The sequence below is a fragment of the Ammospiza caudacuta genome, chromosome 2 (assembly GCF_027887145.1).
Source record: "Ammospiza caudacuta isolate bAmmCau1 chromosome 2, bAmmCau1.pri, whole genome shotgun sequence".
In the NCBI taxonomy this organism is placed as follows: domain Eukaryota; kingdom Metazoa; phylum Chordata; class Aves; order Passeriformes; family Passerellidae; genus Ammospiza; species Ammospiza caudacuta.
The window spans coordinates 102,251,287-102,271,647 of record NC_080594.1 but is presented as its reverse complement, the minus strand read 5'-3'; the positions used below and the strand labels follow the sequence as shown (position 1 = coordinate 102,271,647).

At 39.9% G+C, this 20,361-nt stretch overlaps 1 protein-coding gene across 1 annotated transcript in view; it reads right to left on the bottom strand.

The window, feature by feature from the left end:
* FRMPD4 (FERM and PDZ domain containing 4) overlaps positions 1–20,361 on the bottom strand; it is a 293,937-nt gene that overhangs the window by 91,831 nt on the left and 181,745 nt on the right. The window contains 3 exon segments of the mRNA XM_058825363.1: positions 6,851–6,904; positions 6,906–6,932; positions 15,157–15,273. Coding sequence (XP_058681346.1) covers positions 6,851–6,904; positions 6,906–6,932; positions 15,157–15,273 — 198 coding nt within the window.

Below are 20,361 nucleotides of genomic sequence, written 5' to 3'. Positions count from 1 at the left end.
TTTTTGGCAATGTATTTATGGAAGTGGTTATTCAGCTAGCTATGCCTCACAACAGATTTCAGGTGCATGCATATCACTGAAAGATGTGAGACTCTATAAACTAGACTATAAATCCAGATGATTAAAAATGTCTTCCTTAAATATGTAACACACTTTTTGCAATCCTTAGCATCAGCATGGTACAAGTGCTGGAGATGTATCTATGTGTGTATATACACACATACCTGTCTCCATGCTCACACACCACTCTGTGCCATCATGCTGAATCTTGAAACTGCGACTGGAATAAACCACTCCTGGCTTCTGCTGCCTCTCTGTCCTCTACCTTCAAGTTTTTAGCCTGAGAATCCCCCTCAGCCTCATACAGATCCACATTTAGCTCTCCAGTAAAAACAATGCTCTTCAGATTTATTGAAAGCAGCAGCCATTCTATAATGCAGCCAATAGACTCCTTGCAACTACTGTCTTGCAAAGCTATCCCAAAATAACTTTAGAGTAGAAAAGTCAGATGCCAGTAGCAGCGTAGCTGTTGTAGCAGAAAGATCAGTCTGAGTTATAAACCCTGCTTGAGAAACCAAATAAATTTTTAGATTGTCCATGCTAAACTTTATGGTAGCCTAGGAATATCAGACAATCCAAAGAACTTAAAAGCTCATTAGGGAATACAACACTGATTGGTTAGAGCAAACAAGTTTTACTCTTCCACGTAGCAGAAGCATTCAGCATTTGTGCTGTATTCTATAAAAATTTAGCCAAACAGCTGAAAATCACTTTTTTATCTTTAATATTTACGTTAAAATATCATTATGACTTTACGGTATGGCACAATACTTAGTCTGGCAACATGTGGATAACTTAGCTTTTTATTTTGTCACTGAATGGTACTTATGAAAAAATGCACATTCAGTTCTTAAGCTTAACAGAAATTTGGGGAGGAGAGGGTGACGGTAAATCCCTCCTTAAAAAATTCACTTAATCTTTTCATGCTTCAGATTTGCAACCCATAATGAGAATAAAGTCAGTGTCTTTCTAGCATCTGCTAATTAAAATGTAACCACTTAGTACATGAGGATCCCAATTTTATGTGGCAGATTTCCTGTGCTCCTGTAGTATAAACAAACAAAAAAAACCCCCAAACCAACCAAATTAAAAACCTCAAAAACAAACAAACAAAACAACCCCCCACCAAACAAACAAAAAAACCCCCAACAAAACAATAAAAAAAAAGAACTCCAGTGACCAAAACCCATAAGTTTTCGAGCAAGTTTCTCTGGAGGTTCCGCCGATCGATTCTTTAAAAAATATGAGTTCAAGGTCAAACAACAGCACCATTAAGCTAACTGCTACCTGGCTGTTTCACGTTGACAAATCCTGAGCATGGGCAGTCATGCCATCCTTTTTCTCTAAGGCTGGCTGGGATATGCCAGCCCACTCTGAGTACAGCTTGCTGGAAAATAAGCTTATGGAAAATATCAAGCCAACAACTAAACTTCCCCCTCCAAGCAACTCTCCATGAAGCCCTGTCCTGTCACTCTCCCTAACAGCACCCAGGCTTTCAGCACGGGGCTCGATTGCCTATGCAAGTCACAGAGGCAGGGCTGGGAAACCAGCTGTGCATCTATTACACATTATGTTCAGGTGATAGGGTTCCTCCTTCAGGAGCAGTGTTCCTGAAGGCTCATGCCATGAAAGCAGCTGTTCCTATGATCTGCCCATTAGCTTGCACTTGCGTTAATTAATTCTAGTCAGGGAAACTAACAGGGCTGGCTCAGATGGAGCTCGAGTACCCTGATGTTGGGATTTCTCTTACCAGGCACTGTTCAAAGCCTTTTGGAAACTTCTGGCTAGTCATAGAGTGACACTCTGGGGAACCAAATCTTTTTCAAGACATAGCCACAATTTTGGCCTGTGTTTGAAGGCATTGAAACCCTTATTTCTTTATATGTATATTTTAAATAAAAAGATTCCTTATTGTAAAGTTACAACTTGTCAGTGTGCAACACCATTGCTGTGCTTACAGTTTCCTTCTCAGAGATAGATCACTAGCTCATACTTCCATAAGACCCTGTTAAAGGGTGGAACTGCATCTTCTTTGGATGCTGGCAACAGGAATTATGCAACAAAACCTCTAAATGTCATTACTGTGAGCTGCCAAAATCAGCCCCTCATGGCCCAACCCAAAATATCTTTTATCAGTGTGGCTTTTTGCCAAGTCTCCTCTGTCCAGCTCAAGGCACTGACTGGATTAAACAAAACAAATAAAACACAGCAGCAAGAAGAAAACACTGCACAAAAGGGATTATAAGCAGGAACGGAAATATGAACTATCTCTTTAGACCCCAGGTAAAACTGTTGTTCCCACCTGTTCAAGCCCAGAAACTGCATTATCTAAAACAGCAGTCCTCAGAAACTCTATCTTTGAAGTTGTTCCTTGAGACACCTCCTCCATAGAGCCCTGACTTTCTGGTTTACCTGAACTTTCATCAATGGTTCAGTACTCCCTCCTTCTGCATTTGCTGGATGCTTATGCCAGGAGCTAACTTTACCATGGGCTTCTGCTTTTTTTGGATGGTAAAAGAGTACAGCCATAAACAGACACTCTACATGCATTCCTACCAAATGTGCTTAGAGTTAATCTCTTCCTTTAGGAACGTACCAGGTACCATGGCTTTTAGATATATCTGCCATATTTATTATGAATTTTTAACACAACTTTTTCATCCCAAGATGGAAAGAGAAAAAATTGCACCTCAATATGCAAGGAAGGACATTCTGACATAAAGCTGAGTGTCAGACAACTAGGACAATCAAAGCAATGTCTCTTCATAAGAGCACAGCTAAAAAGCCTGTTGCTTTACACACAGAGACCTAAGTTTATGCTTGAAATGAACAGGGAACAAAGACATCCAAGACTACATGGACTCCCACAGTCAAAAGCAGACAAAATGTAGCTGGACAGGGTAGGTAAACTCTAATTCCAACTGAAGAGGTTCATTTGTGGGTCCCATCTACAACTTGGTCTCATAAAATGTTTTTCCAAGTGTCTTATCTGCAAGGATAGGAATCCCCTCCTGCCACAAAGAATGAGAACAGCATGACTCCAAGACCAACCTCAAACTAGTAAGCATAATACACCTTTCATCTCAATATATTTTTAGCTCAAAATACTGAAAGAATATTCAGAATGCAGAAGCACTGCAGAGTTTAGAAGTGCCTAATACAGGATGAATACCTACAGCTCACTTCCACTTCCCACATTTTGACAGAAAAGCAACTCTTCTATCAAGACAGGCTGGGAGAAATGGAATTGTTCAGTCTGGAGAAGAGATGGCTCCAGGGAGACATTATAGCAGCTTTCCAGTACCTTAAGGGGCCCTATGGGAGAGCTGGAGAAAGATGTTTTACATGGGCTTTCAGTGACAGGACAAGGAGCAATTGTTTTAATCTGAAAGAGGCTAGATTTAGATTAGGAAGAAATTCTTTACTTCGAGGGCAGTGAGGAACTGCAAGACACAGGTTGCCCAAAGAAGCTTTGGATGCCCCATTGCTGGAAGTTTTCAAGGCCAGGCTGGATGCAGCCCTGAGCAATTGCGCTGGTTGGTCCAGTGAAAGGTGTCCCTGTGCTCACCAGGTGCTTGGAACTGACTGATCTTTAAGGTCCCTTCCATGTCTTTCTATGTCCCTAGGAACCAAACCAAAAGCCAATCTGAAAAAAGTAAAACAAACCAACCCTAAGCTGCATAACTGAAAGCTGAAAACTACACATGCCAGCAGATGGGCATTTCCAGTAGTTTTAATAAGTACACATGAAAAAGCTAGGAATAGAGTCAGAGAGAATCAGAAAGATGTTAGGATTGATTAAAGCATCATCCTGTGTCTTCACTGAATATCAGTGTGGCTATCTGCACTATAACTTTAGAAGTACATTTCTCATTAAAAATATTACTTGATAGCAGAGCTGCAAATAACCTTCTCTCCTAAGTGAATCTAAGATCTCTTAAAAATTAGAAGAAAAATGGTGTTATTATGCTGTTAACTTTTTAAATTATGGCAAGATTTTTCCATGCTATTTGTATCCTAAATAATATGCCTATCCAGGTTTTAATTACGAAGAGCTAAATAAATCCCATGAGCAAATGCTTATTTGTATCTGTCTGCTAAGTTCCTTCTTGTAATTCCATCTAATTACTTCCCCTGTCAAGAAAATACTGTCTGAAGTCCCAAGATGTCACAGAAGTAGCTCAATCGCTTTCATTTTATGTCTCCCAATGTTCGATACAGAAAATGTAAATTCATTTGTCTACTGCTGGAAGAGCCAGAAATTTGAAATAATCTCTGCACTGTCAGCAGGTCTTTACCTTATGTGCTTAATCCCTGTTACCATGGAGATATTTAATTGCTCAGCGACACAGTTTGATTGGTTTATTTTAAATTGAAGTTCTTCTGTGGAACGGTCCAGGATTCCAGTGAACTTGAGATAAACAGCTTTCAAAATACTGCAGTGAGTCATAATGTTGTCAGTGACTAGATTAATTTGAGTTCAGTTGAACTATTTCTTTACCTGAATCTTATATGACAACATACAAAATATGAGGATTCTTAGAATTATATTTGGGAGCTGATAATTTTGAGTATAATTAGGCAGTATTTTATTATAAAAAGGGCAATTTAAAACTAAATGAGAAGTAAAATTCAGTAGACTTTTAGTAGTTTCATCTTGTCTTTCTAAAACAAGTTATCTTCCTGTTCTACAATATCAGTCTAGACAAGAACCTTTCACAGAAGGCTTATACTTGATGTTCTTTACAGAAAACTGTAAATATATTAACATGAGAGAAATTAATCCCACAGGATGAATTAGGCTTCCTGAGTGCTGGCTTTCATATACATCAGCATGCAGTTCTTTAGTACCTGAGTGTCTGCTGGAAATACAGTATTTCCTGGCATGGCGTAACACATTAAGTAACTCATTTTAAATTCTGTACATTCACCACGATGAACTGGTAAACTTCAACTCTACTATTTAAACAGCAGAATAGAGTGTGCTAACTCTCATACCCTTTCTTTTTTTTTTTCCCCAGCTCTATCACCCAGCTCCAGCACATTTTTCTCTCAATGTCGTAACTGCAGCTCTAGGGGAAATTTTCACAGCCTCTGCTGTGAAAGGTCTCAGTTCCATCACCAAGTATCAGACAGCTTTGCTTTATTTAATTTTTAAAGCTCATGGCCACTAAGGCCCCATGTGCAAGCTGCAGAAAACACCTTTCAGATGTTTCTAGGGCTGTATTCCCCTCCTTATTTTTACATAGCCTGGTTTTATTTCATATCCAAAGTCTCTGTGTTTGCATCAATTGGGATACCAGCATTTGACCCAAGATAAGACTTAGCTTCTTACAAACCACTACCTCTCTTCCAACCAGTTCCATGGCTTTACAGAACCAGAACTCAACACCTTTAATATCAGTTCTGCAGGGACCACACTGTTTTAGGAGAGCCGTGCTTGAAAAAACAGACTCCAGTGGGGACTATCATTCTCACACAAACTGTTTACAAGAATTAATTTGTTTTACACTCCAAGGAAGGGTATCTTGGTGTACCAAAGCAATGCTTCTACAAAAGCATTTACATGCTGCAATTCAATTCACAGATGAGCTGCTGTAATTCCACATGAAACACCTGCCTAGAACACTGTGTACTCCAACAATACTGAGGATTTAATCATTGCACCTCTATGTTAACGTACTCTGTGATCCTGGGTTAGAGTACTTTGATTTTTATTTATTTTTTTAATACAGGTTCTGCTCCCAAAGTGTCATTCCTTCCTAATCCATCTTCAAACACAAAGAGTAACAGTGCTCAGGATGCAATATTCTCTGATTTTCATGGTGTCCTCATCCAGTTTGTGTTTGGAGAAAACACAGAGGACTAGCTCAGAAACATCGAATTTGCTGTAGCAGAGGCCCACAGTATAATTCCCTGTACTCCACTTAGGTATAACTACATCCAGGCAACCCAAGGCAAATGGATGAGCAAAAGCTTTTTCTATTCTGAGGAGTCTCACCCACATTCACACCTTCTTGTATAACCCCCCTCACCTTTCCAGTGTGAGAAATACTCTTGGTTCAGTCAGTGAGGGTTCTATGTGTGTGCAGAGGGGACTCAAAAACTGCAAGCCAGTAGAGAGGGAGGGAGCCACACTGCTGTGACAAGCTCCTGAGTTACAGCACACTAACCAGGTTAGGTACAGCTGCCTTACAATGAAATGAACTCCCTATTTTTCCACGCTCTAGTTAAAATAAGACAACCCCACAAACCATCATCTCCTTGCTATCATAACCTCCATTATAACAACGATTTAACACCAGCCAGTATTAACATCTCTTTGTCTGTCATATTTATGACTGCTGTATTTATGGCTAGAGCAACATCTCTTTGTGAAGGAAGGACAATTGTTAAATCATTCTCTCTTTTCAGGAGGTTGAGCTGATTTAGCAATACTTTCTTTTTCACCGTACCCAAGTAGTCTCTAGGCAAACCACTGACATAAACAGGTTGCTATACAATTTTCCTTCCCATCCTTTCTAATTATTCAGGTTTGCTTTAAACAGTCCCTTCCATTTGTGCATTCCTGCTGCTGCTCATCTCATCTAGACCCACTCCCCCTTCCACCATATGATCCTGTCCTTGAGTAGGTCAAATCCTTAGCAACAAATTTGTATTCAGTCTGAAAGAAGCAGAGTAGCACTCTTTCTCTAATAGCACACTATTCATATCAACCATCCGTATTAGTGACAAGGGAATTTAAAAAAAACAACATAAAAGAGATAGAAAAAGCCAAGAATCGCCATACCAATCAGACCTGTTGTCCGCCTGCTCCAGTATTCTTTCTCTGACAGCACTCAGTACCCGCTTCAGAGGAAGGTGCAAGAAACCTTGTAATTATAGAATAACCTGATTAATACAGGAAGTTTCGTCCTAGCCCAAGGCAGTCAGCAGCTGACTCACCCGCTTGTCTGAAACATAAGATTTTATATCTGCTCTAATTTTTTTTAATCCTATGTAATTTAATAGTGAAAGTCTTATTACAAATGTACTTTGCAAATGTACATTTCAATCCTATGAAGCATTTTAGGCTTTACTGTAACCTGTAGCTGAGAGTTCTATTTGCTAATTATATAGGTTGTACTATTTTTATCACTGTTAAACTGCCTGCCATTCAATCTCATTGGATGTCCCTTTTAGGGACTCGGGAATAAGTGGGCCAGAGTGTGATTCCACTGCCTTTTTTCCCCTTGGCATCTCACCTGGGAGCGGAGGTGCCCGGAGAGGCGCACGGCAGTCAGCCTTTGGCTGGGGCACTGAACCAGCACATGGGCTGCCTCTGCTCACAGCCCTCACCTGAGGAAAGGTGCCCTGCACAAGGCATGAGTGCCCTCGTGAACGAAGCAGCAGCTGTGCTGCTTGCATTTTTGTGAATATCACATAAATCCCCCTGTGAATCCAGTCAACATTGTTTCTGTACTTAGAGATGAAAGAATGCAATGTGCTCAAGAAAGTGCTGTGTAACATCATACCTACAGGGCAGAAAGTGGCTCCTGTGACTCCACACTTTCATTATGGCCTTATGTACTATGGTTATTTTAAGGTGAAATAACAACAGCCTTTTCAAAATCCAGGAAGATGAGCAGCACAGTAACAACAATCAAGGCTTTCACTGTATTTTACTTATAACCATTGACGGTTTTCAGAACCTTCCAACAACGCAAACACCTACAGAACACATATACGAGAAGGTTGGGGTAGGTTAGACATAAAAAAAAGAAAATAATAATTTTAAAAAATTGCTGAATTGTCTGATCATCTTCAGTGCTTATTTATTTTGAAGTAAAGTGATTTGCAGGCTGTGAGCCTCAGTTTTGCATCTGGTATAAATTATTGGTCCTTAATAAGCAGGATGTTAGATTGATAGGCCTTTAATATAATTAATGATTGTGTTGTGTTATTCCACGTTGCTGGCCAGCTATGAGAAGTGGGTGTACAAGCAGGAGCACACAGGCCAGACAGGATGCATCAACAGGCACAGAGGTGAACTTTCATAAAACACAACTGAGTTCCTCTTCTAAGCACAGCAGGCACTAAAAGAATAAGATGAATACTACTACAGAAAATTTAGGTAAGTATTTGAGTACAGAAGAATATCATAACATTGTTTTATTGCAAAGAAATATTGTACCATGTATGCTTTGAGAATTTAGGATGTTGTGAGCTACAAGAGTTATCAAAGAACACAAACACATTACCTCTATTTTCTGTACAGGGCCAAAGCTGACATTTGAGAATTTCATGTTTCAGGAATAGCAGAGCTACTAAGCCAAACAAGGACAACCGAAATGTAATGATTTCAGAAGCTGAAAGTCATGGAGATTAAATATACAGGAAAACATACCTTAGAGAAAAGAATTAAGCTTGCCAGATACACCTGGAAGAAATCTAGAATTATTTTTTTATACTAAATACAAAAGCACTAGTGAACAACAAGGAGCTCAGGATATCAAAATATGATGTGCAGGTATCAGAATCATTTAGGTTGGAAAAGACCCCCAAGTCCAACCTTTGACTGAGTACCACCTTGTCAACTAGACCATAGCACTAAGTGCCACCTAGAGTCATTTCTTGAACACCTCCAGGGATGGTGACTCCATCTGGGCATGTTTAACAACGCTTCCCATGCAGAAATTCTTCCTGATGTCCAAGCTGAACCTCCCCTAGTGCACCTTGAAGCTCTGTCCTCTCTTTCTGTCAGTTGCCTGGGAGAAGAGGCCGACCCTCATCTTGCTGTAACTTTTTTCAGGCAGTTGAGAAGGGCAATAATGTCTCCCCACAGCCTCCTTTTCTCCAGGCTAAACACCCCAGCTCCCTCAACAGCTCCTCATATGATTCAGCTCTCTAGACCCTTCACCAGCTCTGTTGTCCTTCTCTGCACATGCTCCAGCACCTCAGTGTCTTTCCAGAAGTGAAGAGCCCAAAACTGACCACAGGATTTGAGGTGTGGCCTCACCAGTGGCCAGTGCAGGGGAGCAATTACTTCCCCAGTCCTGTTGGTGCCACTATTTTTGATGCAATCCAGGATGCTGTTGGCCGTCTCAGTCATCTGGGCACACACCAGCTCATGTTCAGCCTGCTGTCAACCAACACCCTCAGGTCCTTTTCCACTGGCCTGCTTTCCAACCACTCTCCCAAAGCCTGTAGTGCTGCAGGGAGTGTTGTGACTGAAGTGCAGGAGCCAGCAACTTGGACTTGTTCAACTGTCCCTGCCTGACCATCCAGGAGTCACTCTGCCACATTCACACCACCAGAGCTGGCACCAAGGCCCCTTCACAGCTACACACCCACACTCATCATCAGACCAGGTTTCCTTACCAGCTCAACCCCAAGTTTCCCATAGCAGAGTCTCAGAGGTCTTGATGCTTAGAATAATTTAATCATGGTGCAATAATAAAATAACAGCTTGAGTTGGATGCCTCTGAGGAGGGACTCTGAAAAAAGGAAACCTGGGCTTTTATATCCTTACAGTTTTAGCACAGGGAAGGCTGGGATCCTTGGCTCCTACCATGTCCCTGAGTGTCCCACCTGCCAGCTCCCACCCCACAGAGCTCAACCTGCAGCCCCCACTGCAGCTGCACACTGAGCTGTCTGCACTGAGTGTATTACTCAACAGAGCCTCACCCACTGACCCAGCCTGTCCAGATCCCCCTGCAGAGTCTCCCAACCCTCCAGCAGATCAGCACTCCTATCCCCACTTGGTGCAGTCCGTGACCACACTGAGGGTGCCCTTGAGCCCTTCATCCCTTAATAAAGGCATTAAACAGGACTGGTCCAGTACTGAGCTCTGAGCAGCCCCACAAGTGTCTGGCCTCCAGCTGGATGTGATATCTTTTACTACTCTTCTCTGGGCTCAGCCATACAGCCAGTTTTTAATGCAGTCAAGACAGCACCTGTCCAAGATGTGGGCTGTCAGCTTTTCCATGAGAATGCCATGGGAGACAATATCAAAGACTTTGTTAAAGTCCAAGTAGCCTACATCCTCAGAGTTTCTCTCATCCACTAGGTGGGTCACTTAGTCATTTCAACTGCCCTAGCAACCATGTCATATAAACATAAAATTCAGAAAGATTTTTGACAAGTAGCACTCTCCCAGTTCTGCTGTGCACTCTGAAGACTACCCATGGGTTCAAGCCAACAAGTAATAATGCTGCAGGCTTTGAGCTCTGGGTGTGCTTCCTTTAATTTCTTGTCTGGGATCCCAGCTGTTTGCTGAGTTTGTTTCAGACTGGAGCACAGAAGCAAGGTAATATGCACAAAGTACAGATAGTCAGGGTCCTTGGAGTCAAATAGGGAGCAAGCCAAAGTGGAAACACAGACAGACCCCATCATCCTCTCCCAGGCAATAGCAAGAATAAGTAAACACAATCAATAAAAATAATAAAGCAAAATAAAGTAAACACAACCAATAGCACCTCTTGCAAACAAGGATATGGCAACAAATTTACCTAAAAGACCCCTCTATCTTGAAAATCTAATAACTAACTACAGCTTAGTAGAACCAGCGTTACTTTAAGTTCACATGAGGAGGGCTAGACTTCCTTTCAGCTAATTTTATTTCACATTCTCTGGTCTTTATTTGAATGACAGAAACCAGATCCATGAAAATACCGAAGTATCCCATTCCTTAGGAATTAAACAGTAATAGGGATCAAAAAGGTTTGACTTGAAGGCTTCAACTGGCACCATAAAGTGGAGTTACAGGGCAGCTTAAGACAATAGAAATCTGTTGCAACTCTATTCTCAAACCATTCAGATGGTTTGAGTGTGAGAGCAATGCTCACCACCAGGCAATATCCATGGTCTGAGCAGGAGGCTGGACAGGCTGACCTTCAGAGGATTCTTCCATGCTAAACCATTCCGCAACTTCATCAGACCATGGAAAGGACTGGCTTAGAGCAAAACCAACATAAAAATTATTGCTTTCTCCATAAGATTGACTTTTTATTAGCTTTTGCCTGTTTATTTCCCTCTATCAACTTCCTTCTAGATCTGACAAGCAGTAAAATTTCCTCAAGGGAAAGGACAAAAATGTTCAGGCCCAAAAATCAGTAAGATCACAGCAGTAGCAAAAATAAGGACCTAAAATTGCTGTGAGTCTCAAGCTTTTGTATACAAAATCAGCCAAAACCTTCTGCTCCTTCTGCTCTCTGAAATACTATACTCACACAAAACCATTTTTAATATGTGCCATGCTTGTATTCAAATTAACATTACAGAATTTCTCATAATCATACTACACAGCATATATAATAGATGCAAATAAAACACTTAGGATTTTAAAGTGGGTAAATATAACATATTCAAATTATTTCATATTAAAAGTCCAGTTTAATACAGCTTGTGGAGTACAGAAACATGCTGGGAGAATATTAGATGATTGCTATCCTCCCATACTGAAATGTATTACTTATATTATAATGCTATTTCAAGTAAAAGGGGCAAGTTAAAAGGGAATGGGTGAAGTTCTGAAACCTTTATGTACCATGGCCTAAACTTAAGAAAAAATATTTTAGAGGTTTGCAAAATGACCCTGGCTGTGCCATCTGTACAGAAGAGATAATGAATTGATAGTAACATCTGAAAATATTTTGATAAAAGATTCTTCTCACACTTTTACAAAGGCACTGCCTGGTTATGGAAGCTGCCCCTGATTAGCTCATGTCATAAGGGCTTTCAGAGATTTGAAAGAAATCAAATTTGCTTCAGCAGAAAGAATAAACATCTCTTCCCATTCATGCTTTAAAGCATTTGCTCCAACACATTATAATTACCTTTCATTTCACCAGAAGATTCTCCTGGACTCTCTGTTCCTCCCACAATTTCAAAATTACAATATGTCTGCTTGCAGTTGAATGGATATGTACATATGGCACAAAGTAAATTATTTAATTAAAAAGCAGTTAATGTCGCTATGAATTATGTTACTTCCTTTTACAGAACTCACACATACATTTCATTGTAATAATACCTGGTTTATGCATCTTTAATCAAAACCAACCAAAGTATTTGAATTGCTTTTTCTCCTTCAGTGTGATGCAATTTGTTAATTTGCATGGATATAAAAAGCCTTAGAGACAATAAAATGCTATCTCACTGATCTCCCTCCTGTCTTTATTGGCATAACAGTCAATAATCATCTCACTATATCATTCCCAAAATCTAGGTGTGAAAATGAAGGAAAGAAAATTAAATTCTGTTTTAATTTACATAGTCTCATGTAGTATTTGCAAAAACAGTTGTTTTGAAAGCCAGAGAGAGCTCCTCTGCCAAATAACAGTCAATGTAAGGACAAACACTATGCACACCTCCACAGAGGAATCACTGGCAAGTCACTGGCTCTATTTAGTCTTGGGTCATTCTTCTCAAACCAAGATCTATCTAATGGAACCACCCAGTCACATTGCAGCAGCCACCTGGGCTGATGTTCCCTATTAATGGTGGATGGCTGCTAGCAGTACATGGCTCCAAATGGTTTCCTGATTTCATCCTGTTTCCAAAAGTACTGGTTTTTAGTGCACTCCTTACATCATTTCATGTAAGATGCATTGCTGCTCTGGAAGCACATCAGTGCACGTGCTACAGCCAGTGCTGTTGCTGTGAAGCATTTGATACTGTAGGAATATGTCCTGTAGGAATGTGTACAATAAACCACACAGTGTGTAGGTATGTAGCACTGTTCACCTTGCACCTGAAACTGCTCAGAGCTTCCAGTGGGTTGGAAAGTCTGGCACAAAACATCAAAGGCTTCTACCATGCCCTTTACCTCTTAGAGCAGACCATTTTTCTCCACGTAGTCTGCTATCCAGAGAAAAATGGAAGACCAGAGCCCAAAAGAGAACAAAAAACAAGCACCTTGTAAGAGCATGAGAAAAAAAACCTAAAACAAGCACCCCAACAACAAAACAACCATGGGCCTCATGTTTCTTAAGGCATAATTTGGCACTCCCTGTTATGGATTTTTTTTCCTAGATAGAGTTTTCTCAGTTTAAGAGAGGGATGTGGCACTTTTAGGTACTAAAAGCCATTTAAAAAAAACAAACAAATAATCATTAGCTACAGAGGATTAGTAAACATTCCCAAATTGCAAAATTAATGAGTACTAAAGCACTGCTTTTTGTAAGCTAAAGCTGTTGACAGCTACACAACAAGTGCAGCATCCCATTATGTGACCAGTGAGGAAAGAGGAGCAATCAAATGTAGCCCCTCTCCTCCTAATCAGGATATTAATCCTTCAAATGAATCTCATTCACACAGATGAAAACATGCCAACAGTCTGCAGAAAATAAGAATGAGATGTGCAGGTATCTTCATGAACTTGAGTAACAGAAACAAGAGTCTCAGAGAGGCTCACCTATACTTCTTGGAAAGCCTCATTAACTCAGGCAGAAAGCCTATGCTAATACAGTGATATTGTGCCTGGCATTCAGCTTCACACTGCCCATCCTTCAGACATCCAAAGCATGACAAATACTTGTTGAAGCAAGAAAACAACATTTCAAAGTCAGCTTCTGAGCCCTCATTAACCCAGAAAATTTGTTCCAATTTGGACAGGTCTGAAATTGCTCTAAATCTTGAAAGCCTTCAGGTCACCAGGCTGCTACAAATCTGGCTTTGGCTCCAAAAGCAAATGCCTCCTAGGAAGCCAAGGCATAGCCGTGGGCAAAAGGGCTAGGGAAGAAAAGCACAGTTACAGGGATCTTCAGCCTTATGCTTTACAATTATTTTTTTGCAGTTGAAGGATCTTGAGAGAATTAAAGACTTTTAATAGTCAATTAAAAATATGTTTGATCCTTCTCCTCTGTGTTAAAAGAGTTGTAATTCTCATCCATGACTTTTTCAAGCACCTGCAAGTTTCTAAATAGGTTGATAAAGACAAAAATTAAATAACAATTTTAAAAGCCAAAACTTCACAAGAACAGAATCAAAATGCTAACCTTAAAAATGAAATGTAAGCTAAAGAAAAAATGCCAAGCAGCCAATAGTTCTGCCAATCCTACTTTAGTGAAGAAGTTCCAAAGCCACCTAAGAGTACATTTGCTAGAACAGCAAAATGTGTTTTATCCAAGGCACCTCAGTGATTTAAAAAATAAGTATGCACAGCTTACGATGGGAAAAGAAAAGCCAATTATCTTTACAATTATACCATAAATACTGATATTTATTTTTTAAACCAGAGCTGAAAACTATGGGAAAGCCAAGAACTAGCATATTTACTATATACAATCCAAACATTCACTTTCTTATTACCAGTATAATGAATATATTAGACAAACCAAAAGACCTCATATTGATGCCTTGGAGTGGCTACCTAAAACAGAGGCTAGACAAAATTAAGAGTATAAAAGTGGGTCTTCATTAAGGGTCTTCAATAGGTGCACCTTGGGCAGTCAAAAGCCTCCGGGGGGCTTTTCCCAAGATGGACAATGGTCACAAGTTAAAAGTTTGGTCTATTTCCATATCAGGCGTTAATCCTTCAATTACACTTTCAGGTAATGAAGTAATTTACTCCAAGTTTGCCCCCGCCCCTTTACTGTTGTTTACATCTCTCTGGGCCTGGGACAATAAAGTGTCCTTTAGTTTCAGGCCTAGAGAGGAATTGCTTTGTCTGAATAAAAGAGGAGAACAGTAGCTGACAGGCTTGGAGTTTTAGAGTTACACAACTGAAGCAGTACAGGATCTGAAAAATATAAAAGCTAAATCCTAAGGCATCAACATGTAGGAGAGTTGGAAGTCTCAGTCAGAACTGACCTTCTGCCTCATTCTTTAAACATGGCATTTTTATTTTTTATTCATCTTTTGTTAATGACCTTACTTGTAATTCTCAAAGAATTACAGGTCCTTGTATTACCAACATTCTCTTGAGCAAATGAAATAACCAAGTACCAAAGCAAAGAGCAGAAAGCACAGTCTGAGCTATCCCTGTGCCATAAATCAAAGCAGTGAACGTTAACCGTGTTGGGCTGCAGCAGGAATTAGGATTCCAAGGGTATACAGTTGAGAGCAGGGCTGCAGTGCTGTGCCCCACAGTGCACAGCTCACACTGCCCCTTACCTGATGAAGTAATCTCTTCCATCTCTGTTAGCCGTCATCTCCCATCCATAAGGTGTCCCCTGGTTCAAGCTCCAGGTCCCTGAAGGGTGAGGCCAGCCTGAAGATTTATTCCTGTGGCTGCAGTTTTGGAAAATGTGGAAGGGAAAAGAGAGGGGGAAAAAATAAGTTATTTCTCTCTTGTACTTCATATGATTCACTTGACATCAAAGTACTTCCATAGATGTGAAATACAGAGTCAAAACCCAGGCAAGGAACGGAGGTTAGCCAATCTATTTACATTTATGATATTCTTTCAGTCACTAGAAAGATAGGCTGTCATTTCTAACAGTCTGAGTTCAGCCCTTTGGTTGGTGAATTTGTCATTCTCCGTCATTCCCACATACACAGTGCTAATTTTCAGTCTTTTTTAATACAAGGAACAGGAAGCATTTTCATTCATCACCATTCCTTGTTCAAATGCCAGCTCTCAGCACAGTTTTAGGGAAAAAAACCAAAATCAAACCAAACCACCCACTGCATCACTGCAGATCAAACACACAGTGCAACACCTGGACAAGAAGGAGCACCAACCTTCTCTCTGTTAGCAAACCATTTTATTGCTTCTTGTGCTGGAACGAGGGAAGGCCATGACACTGCTGTGTAACATGCTAAATTGACTGAATATGTGAATCTCCTTGCACTTGATCATTATCCATTAAGCTCTCCCACCAAATAACCTTTAAAAGGCTGCAGCATCTCTGAGCCCACACAGTGTTTTATCCCACTGCTCCAGCACTGTCTGCTAGTATTCCCACTCCCAAAGAAGGGCCCAGCAGCACTCCCAAGTGACAGTGTTTCCCCAGTAATCTGAAATGTTTTCTGAGGTACTGACTCCACACAGAAGAAGATTCAGCTAGCAAGGATCCACCATCGTTTCCCACGGGAATACCCAATGTTTGCACACATGCTTTTCCCCTCACTGGCAGGCATTAAGCTAGTTACTGCACATTCCCACTTTCTCCTGTGGGACTAAGAGGTTCAGAAGACAACAAGTCTCTTAGCAAAATTAATATCTGTGCAATCTGAAAAAGGGAAAGAGCAGGAAGAAGAGGAAGGGCAACCAAAAAAGCTAAAGGCCAGCTAAGGGCATGTGACAGACAGGCAAATAGGAATGAGCACCCAACATGGAATACAATCTGAAATTTTGACATGAAAACCAAAACTACACAAAATAAGAGCATGTTTTGAATTAGTTGTCTTCCCCATTTTTGTCTTTCTCCACTCATCAAATATATTACAGCTTGGTTTTATGTGCTAGATTTATTTAAATTCAAATAGTAGCAAGGAATTTATTTCCCCTTGCCACAGATAGAGGCATAAGAAATTCTTTTCTTTAGAGAAACAGAGCACAATATAACCTGACAAGCACTTCTGAAGGAACAGAATTGGTCTCCACAGACAACTCAACAAGTGATTGTAAATTGCTAAATTCAATGAAGTTGTGCATAGTTAATCTTTCCCAAAGGAAGAATTTATCATTAAAAACAAACTAGCTGCTCAACCCTCCCCCTTCATTTCAAGGATTAATCACAATTGAGAAAAAAAATGGTGCTTCAAAATACAATTTACATGTAAAGTAGAGCATTACAATGGAATGCTAGGTATCATTTGGTTTATCAATTACATTAAGTACTCTATCTTCAAGGAGTAGAAAAACATTTCTGTTACCATATTCAAACACTGGTATTTGCCATAAGGCACGGTTTAAATCTAATATTGAAAATGCTAGAATCCTTAAAAAAATTAGTTTTTCAAAGCTAATCAAACACATAAATGTCAGATATGCTACACTAGCCCAGATAAATGCAACGAATCCATTTCTGATCCAAGGAATTGATTAGAAACAGTTATACAAGGAACAAATCCAATACACTTTCAACACCCTCTCATGCAGTTTCTTGTTAAGCTAAACCTAAACATTCCTTTTTCTCCATATGCTTGAGAGACAAAGAAAGGGTCCCTCCCTTCTTTGACAGGAGCCATTCTACAATGTGAGAATGTCAGCTTAACTACATCTACAGACTTCAAACAACACTTTGGAGTATTTGGAATCCTAACCACTGCAGTTAACTAAATACTTTAGAATGTAACCTTTTTTATCAACACTGTATAAATGGATACCCATCCATTCAACAGTTTTCATTTTAATTAGATGTGTTTCACAAACCCTGTGCTATAACTTCACCATCTGTTAAATGGATATAGTGACATTTAAATTCCCAAGTAAAGTACATCAAACTATCAGATAATTTGTAGGAGCATAGGACAGTGATGATGATCAACATTGTAACTCTCTTCATTCAAATTAAAGGCTCATCTTTGAAAGGATTATAGTATTAGTGAATTTTAAGGTGCATCTAATTCCCTTGAAAGCTTTCTTTGAGCCCTTAAAACATTAATGGTGTCAGAACCATATCATATATAACAGGTAATAACTGTCCTACTTAACTATAAATATGTCTGCATCTGATCTACTCCTCCAGACTTTCATAAAATCAGTGGGATACAAATTGGCACTTGAGACACTGTATGCACCTACATTAGATGTGTGCAAATTCACAGTGGCTCCAGAGGGAAAAAAGACATAATTTTTCCTACAGCTATTGTGCAATTCAATAATAAACACTCACATCATCACAATAAAGCAAGGTCTTTACTCTCAGAGGTGACTAGGATTCTCAGCTGTCTGTACAGTCTGAAAAAAGGAGCAAGTGAACTGCATTTTTTTCTACACCTCCCTTCACTTGTTGAATATAATTCTGCTTGTCTGCAAGAATTCTCTTCAGTGGCCACTATGAAGGGGAAAAGATGGCAAAGAGGAGATAAATGCCAGGAATGATAAGCAAGTCAGACATTTCACCTGGGGGAAGAACAAAGACATCTTGGTAATCTTTAAGTCTAGAGGATGCCTTAGTGGTGAGGAAGATCATCAGGCCCTGGGAGATCCCAGTCCAAATCCCACCTCCAAGCTGGTGACCTTGGATAAATCCCTCAGGTCAGTGATCACCACTCGCCATTTCCTTCCTGCACAGGCAAAGGAGGAGCACACCAAGGCTGCCAAGGTTTATGGCACTTACAAAGGCCAAAAAGACAAAGAAAATGTACTTTCTACTTGAGCAAGCCTGGCTGCAGAGGCAGCACTGGCACTGCTGTCCATCACCCTCCCTGCTTGCTCGTGGCAATGGAGAGCCTGGCTGCTGGAGAGCCTTTAGGAGCACAGCTCTTGGGTGCCAAACTTCACTGGGAAAGCCAGGCCAGCACCATGCCAGCAGGGGTCTGAAAAAAAGGCAGAATAGCTAAAATATCCCTCAACCTGCTTTTTGCTATTCCTACTGCAGAAATATAAAACCTGATCTCTCCGAATTCCTTGACATTAAACAATCAGTTCATTAAATCACCGAAGTGGTGATTACTGTGTAAGGAATCAATGTGTCCTGTGGAGGGACATTCTGACTGATAATGCAATAGCTCTGCCACAGAAAACATCTTCAGGTCAGCTTTTTTTCTGTCCTGTGCTTGAGTAATGACCTGAAACATGAGATCATATGTAAAGTCTCCTGCACTGTTCCAGTGATATGCTCTTTACGTGATATGGAGAACATACTCAGCATAAACCATGCCTTAACAAGAAGTGCAAATCTTTAGCATTATCCACTTCTTTTTTAAAGATCAAAACTAGAACAGTTTGAATTTTTAAAGATTAAAGATAAAAATTTTCTAATGTCCAGAGCAGTTCAGATAGCGTTAATAATGAACATAGAAAGCAATACCATTTCTTCTTTCAAACGTGGAAAAAATAAATGTTTAAATAGGTTGAAAAATTCAATTTAAAAAAATTGACAGACAATACATACATACAGACAATAAGTATGTAATATTGCCCCAAACTGTTTTCTTTTAACCAGCAATTGGAGATTCCTCTCAACAGGTCTTTGCTATAGAAATCCTGACAGATTTTTTAACTGTGCCACCTCTATAGCTCAAGCCTGTAAATTCTGTTATAAATATAGTTCTTCCCTGAACTAGTGGAAATTAAGCTCTCAGGCTGTAATTTTAAAACAGCATAAACTGGCACTGACACAAAAGCATTCCCATTTTCCAGCATCTCCTGCTTCACATCACAGTTGCTCCTGTGCCAATGAAAGTAAACTGTTTCACCTTAAAATTAGCAGCTAATTTTTTTTCCATTCAGATTCGTCTCTGCTTACTTCATGGCCTCACAGATGGTCACATGGCAGCAAAAATAAATGGTAGAACTGCATTCTTCAACGAGTTCTTTGGTAAAGCACTCAGTTAAATTGAATATCCCGATTGTATTTAGCATATTTAATGTCTAATGGGGCACAACACTCAGTATACAGTTGGGGCATGCCTTCCAAAATGTTCCCATCAAAGCAGCTCCCCTTGAAAACTCCCCCTCAACACATCTACAAAAAAAAACCCTTAGCTTTTTTTCCCTCTGCCTTATTTTCTCCCAGTGTTGCTTTTATTTAATATCTGTTAGCTCACAGCACAGGCTATCAAAAACTGAAAGGATCCACAGAGTCTCTGACAAAAATCCTCATAATTGTTTAAAATCTCTGTATGTGGAACCATATGGAGCTCTATGATTTTCCTAAGTATAAATAATTTGAAATATTAATATTCTATGCCTACTTTCTCTTTATGTATTAGTAACTTTTTAAGCATCTACCTTGGATTTCCTCAGTTGGATTAAAATAGTGCTAATGTTTTGCTAATTGCTAATGTTTTATAGCAAGCCCTTGAACCGCTGCAGCTGTGGTGAATGGCTGAAATTACAGAATGTTTATTATGGGGATTCATTCACATTACAATGTTGTGTTTACCATTTGGATATTCAATGTCCTGGAATCATCTTGTTCAACATCTTGATGCTTCCCACAGTACCCCCTCACACACAGGAATTATTTTTCCCTGAAAGCACTGTCTGCAGGGGCAGCAGTGACTCACACAAGTGAGACCACGTAGCACAAGCAGCTCAGCGCTGCAAATGGAGTAACAGTGTCGATACGCTGACTTCCTTTACTATATTAATATTTACATGAAGAAAAACTTCCAAAATTTGAGTTTTGCCACGTAGCCTGGCTTCTTTTCAACTCTCCATTGGTACAAAAGCCAGTTCTCTGCTTCCCACATGCCAATACA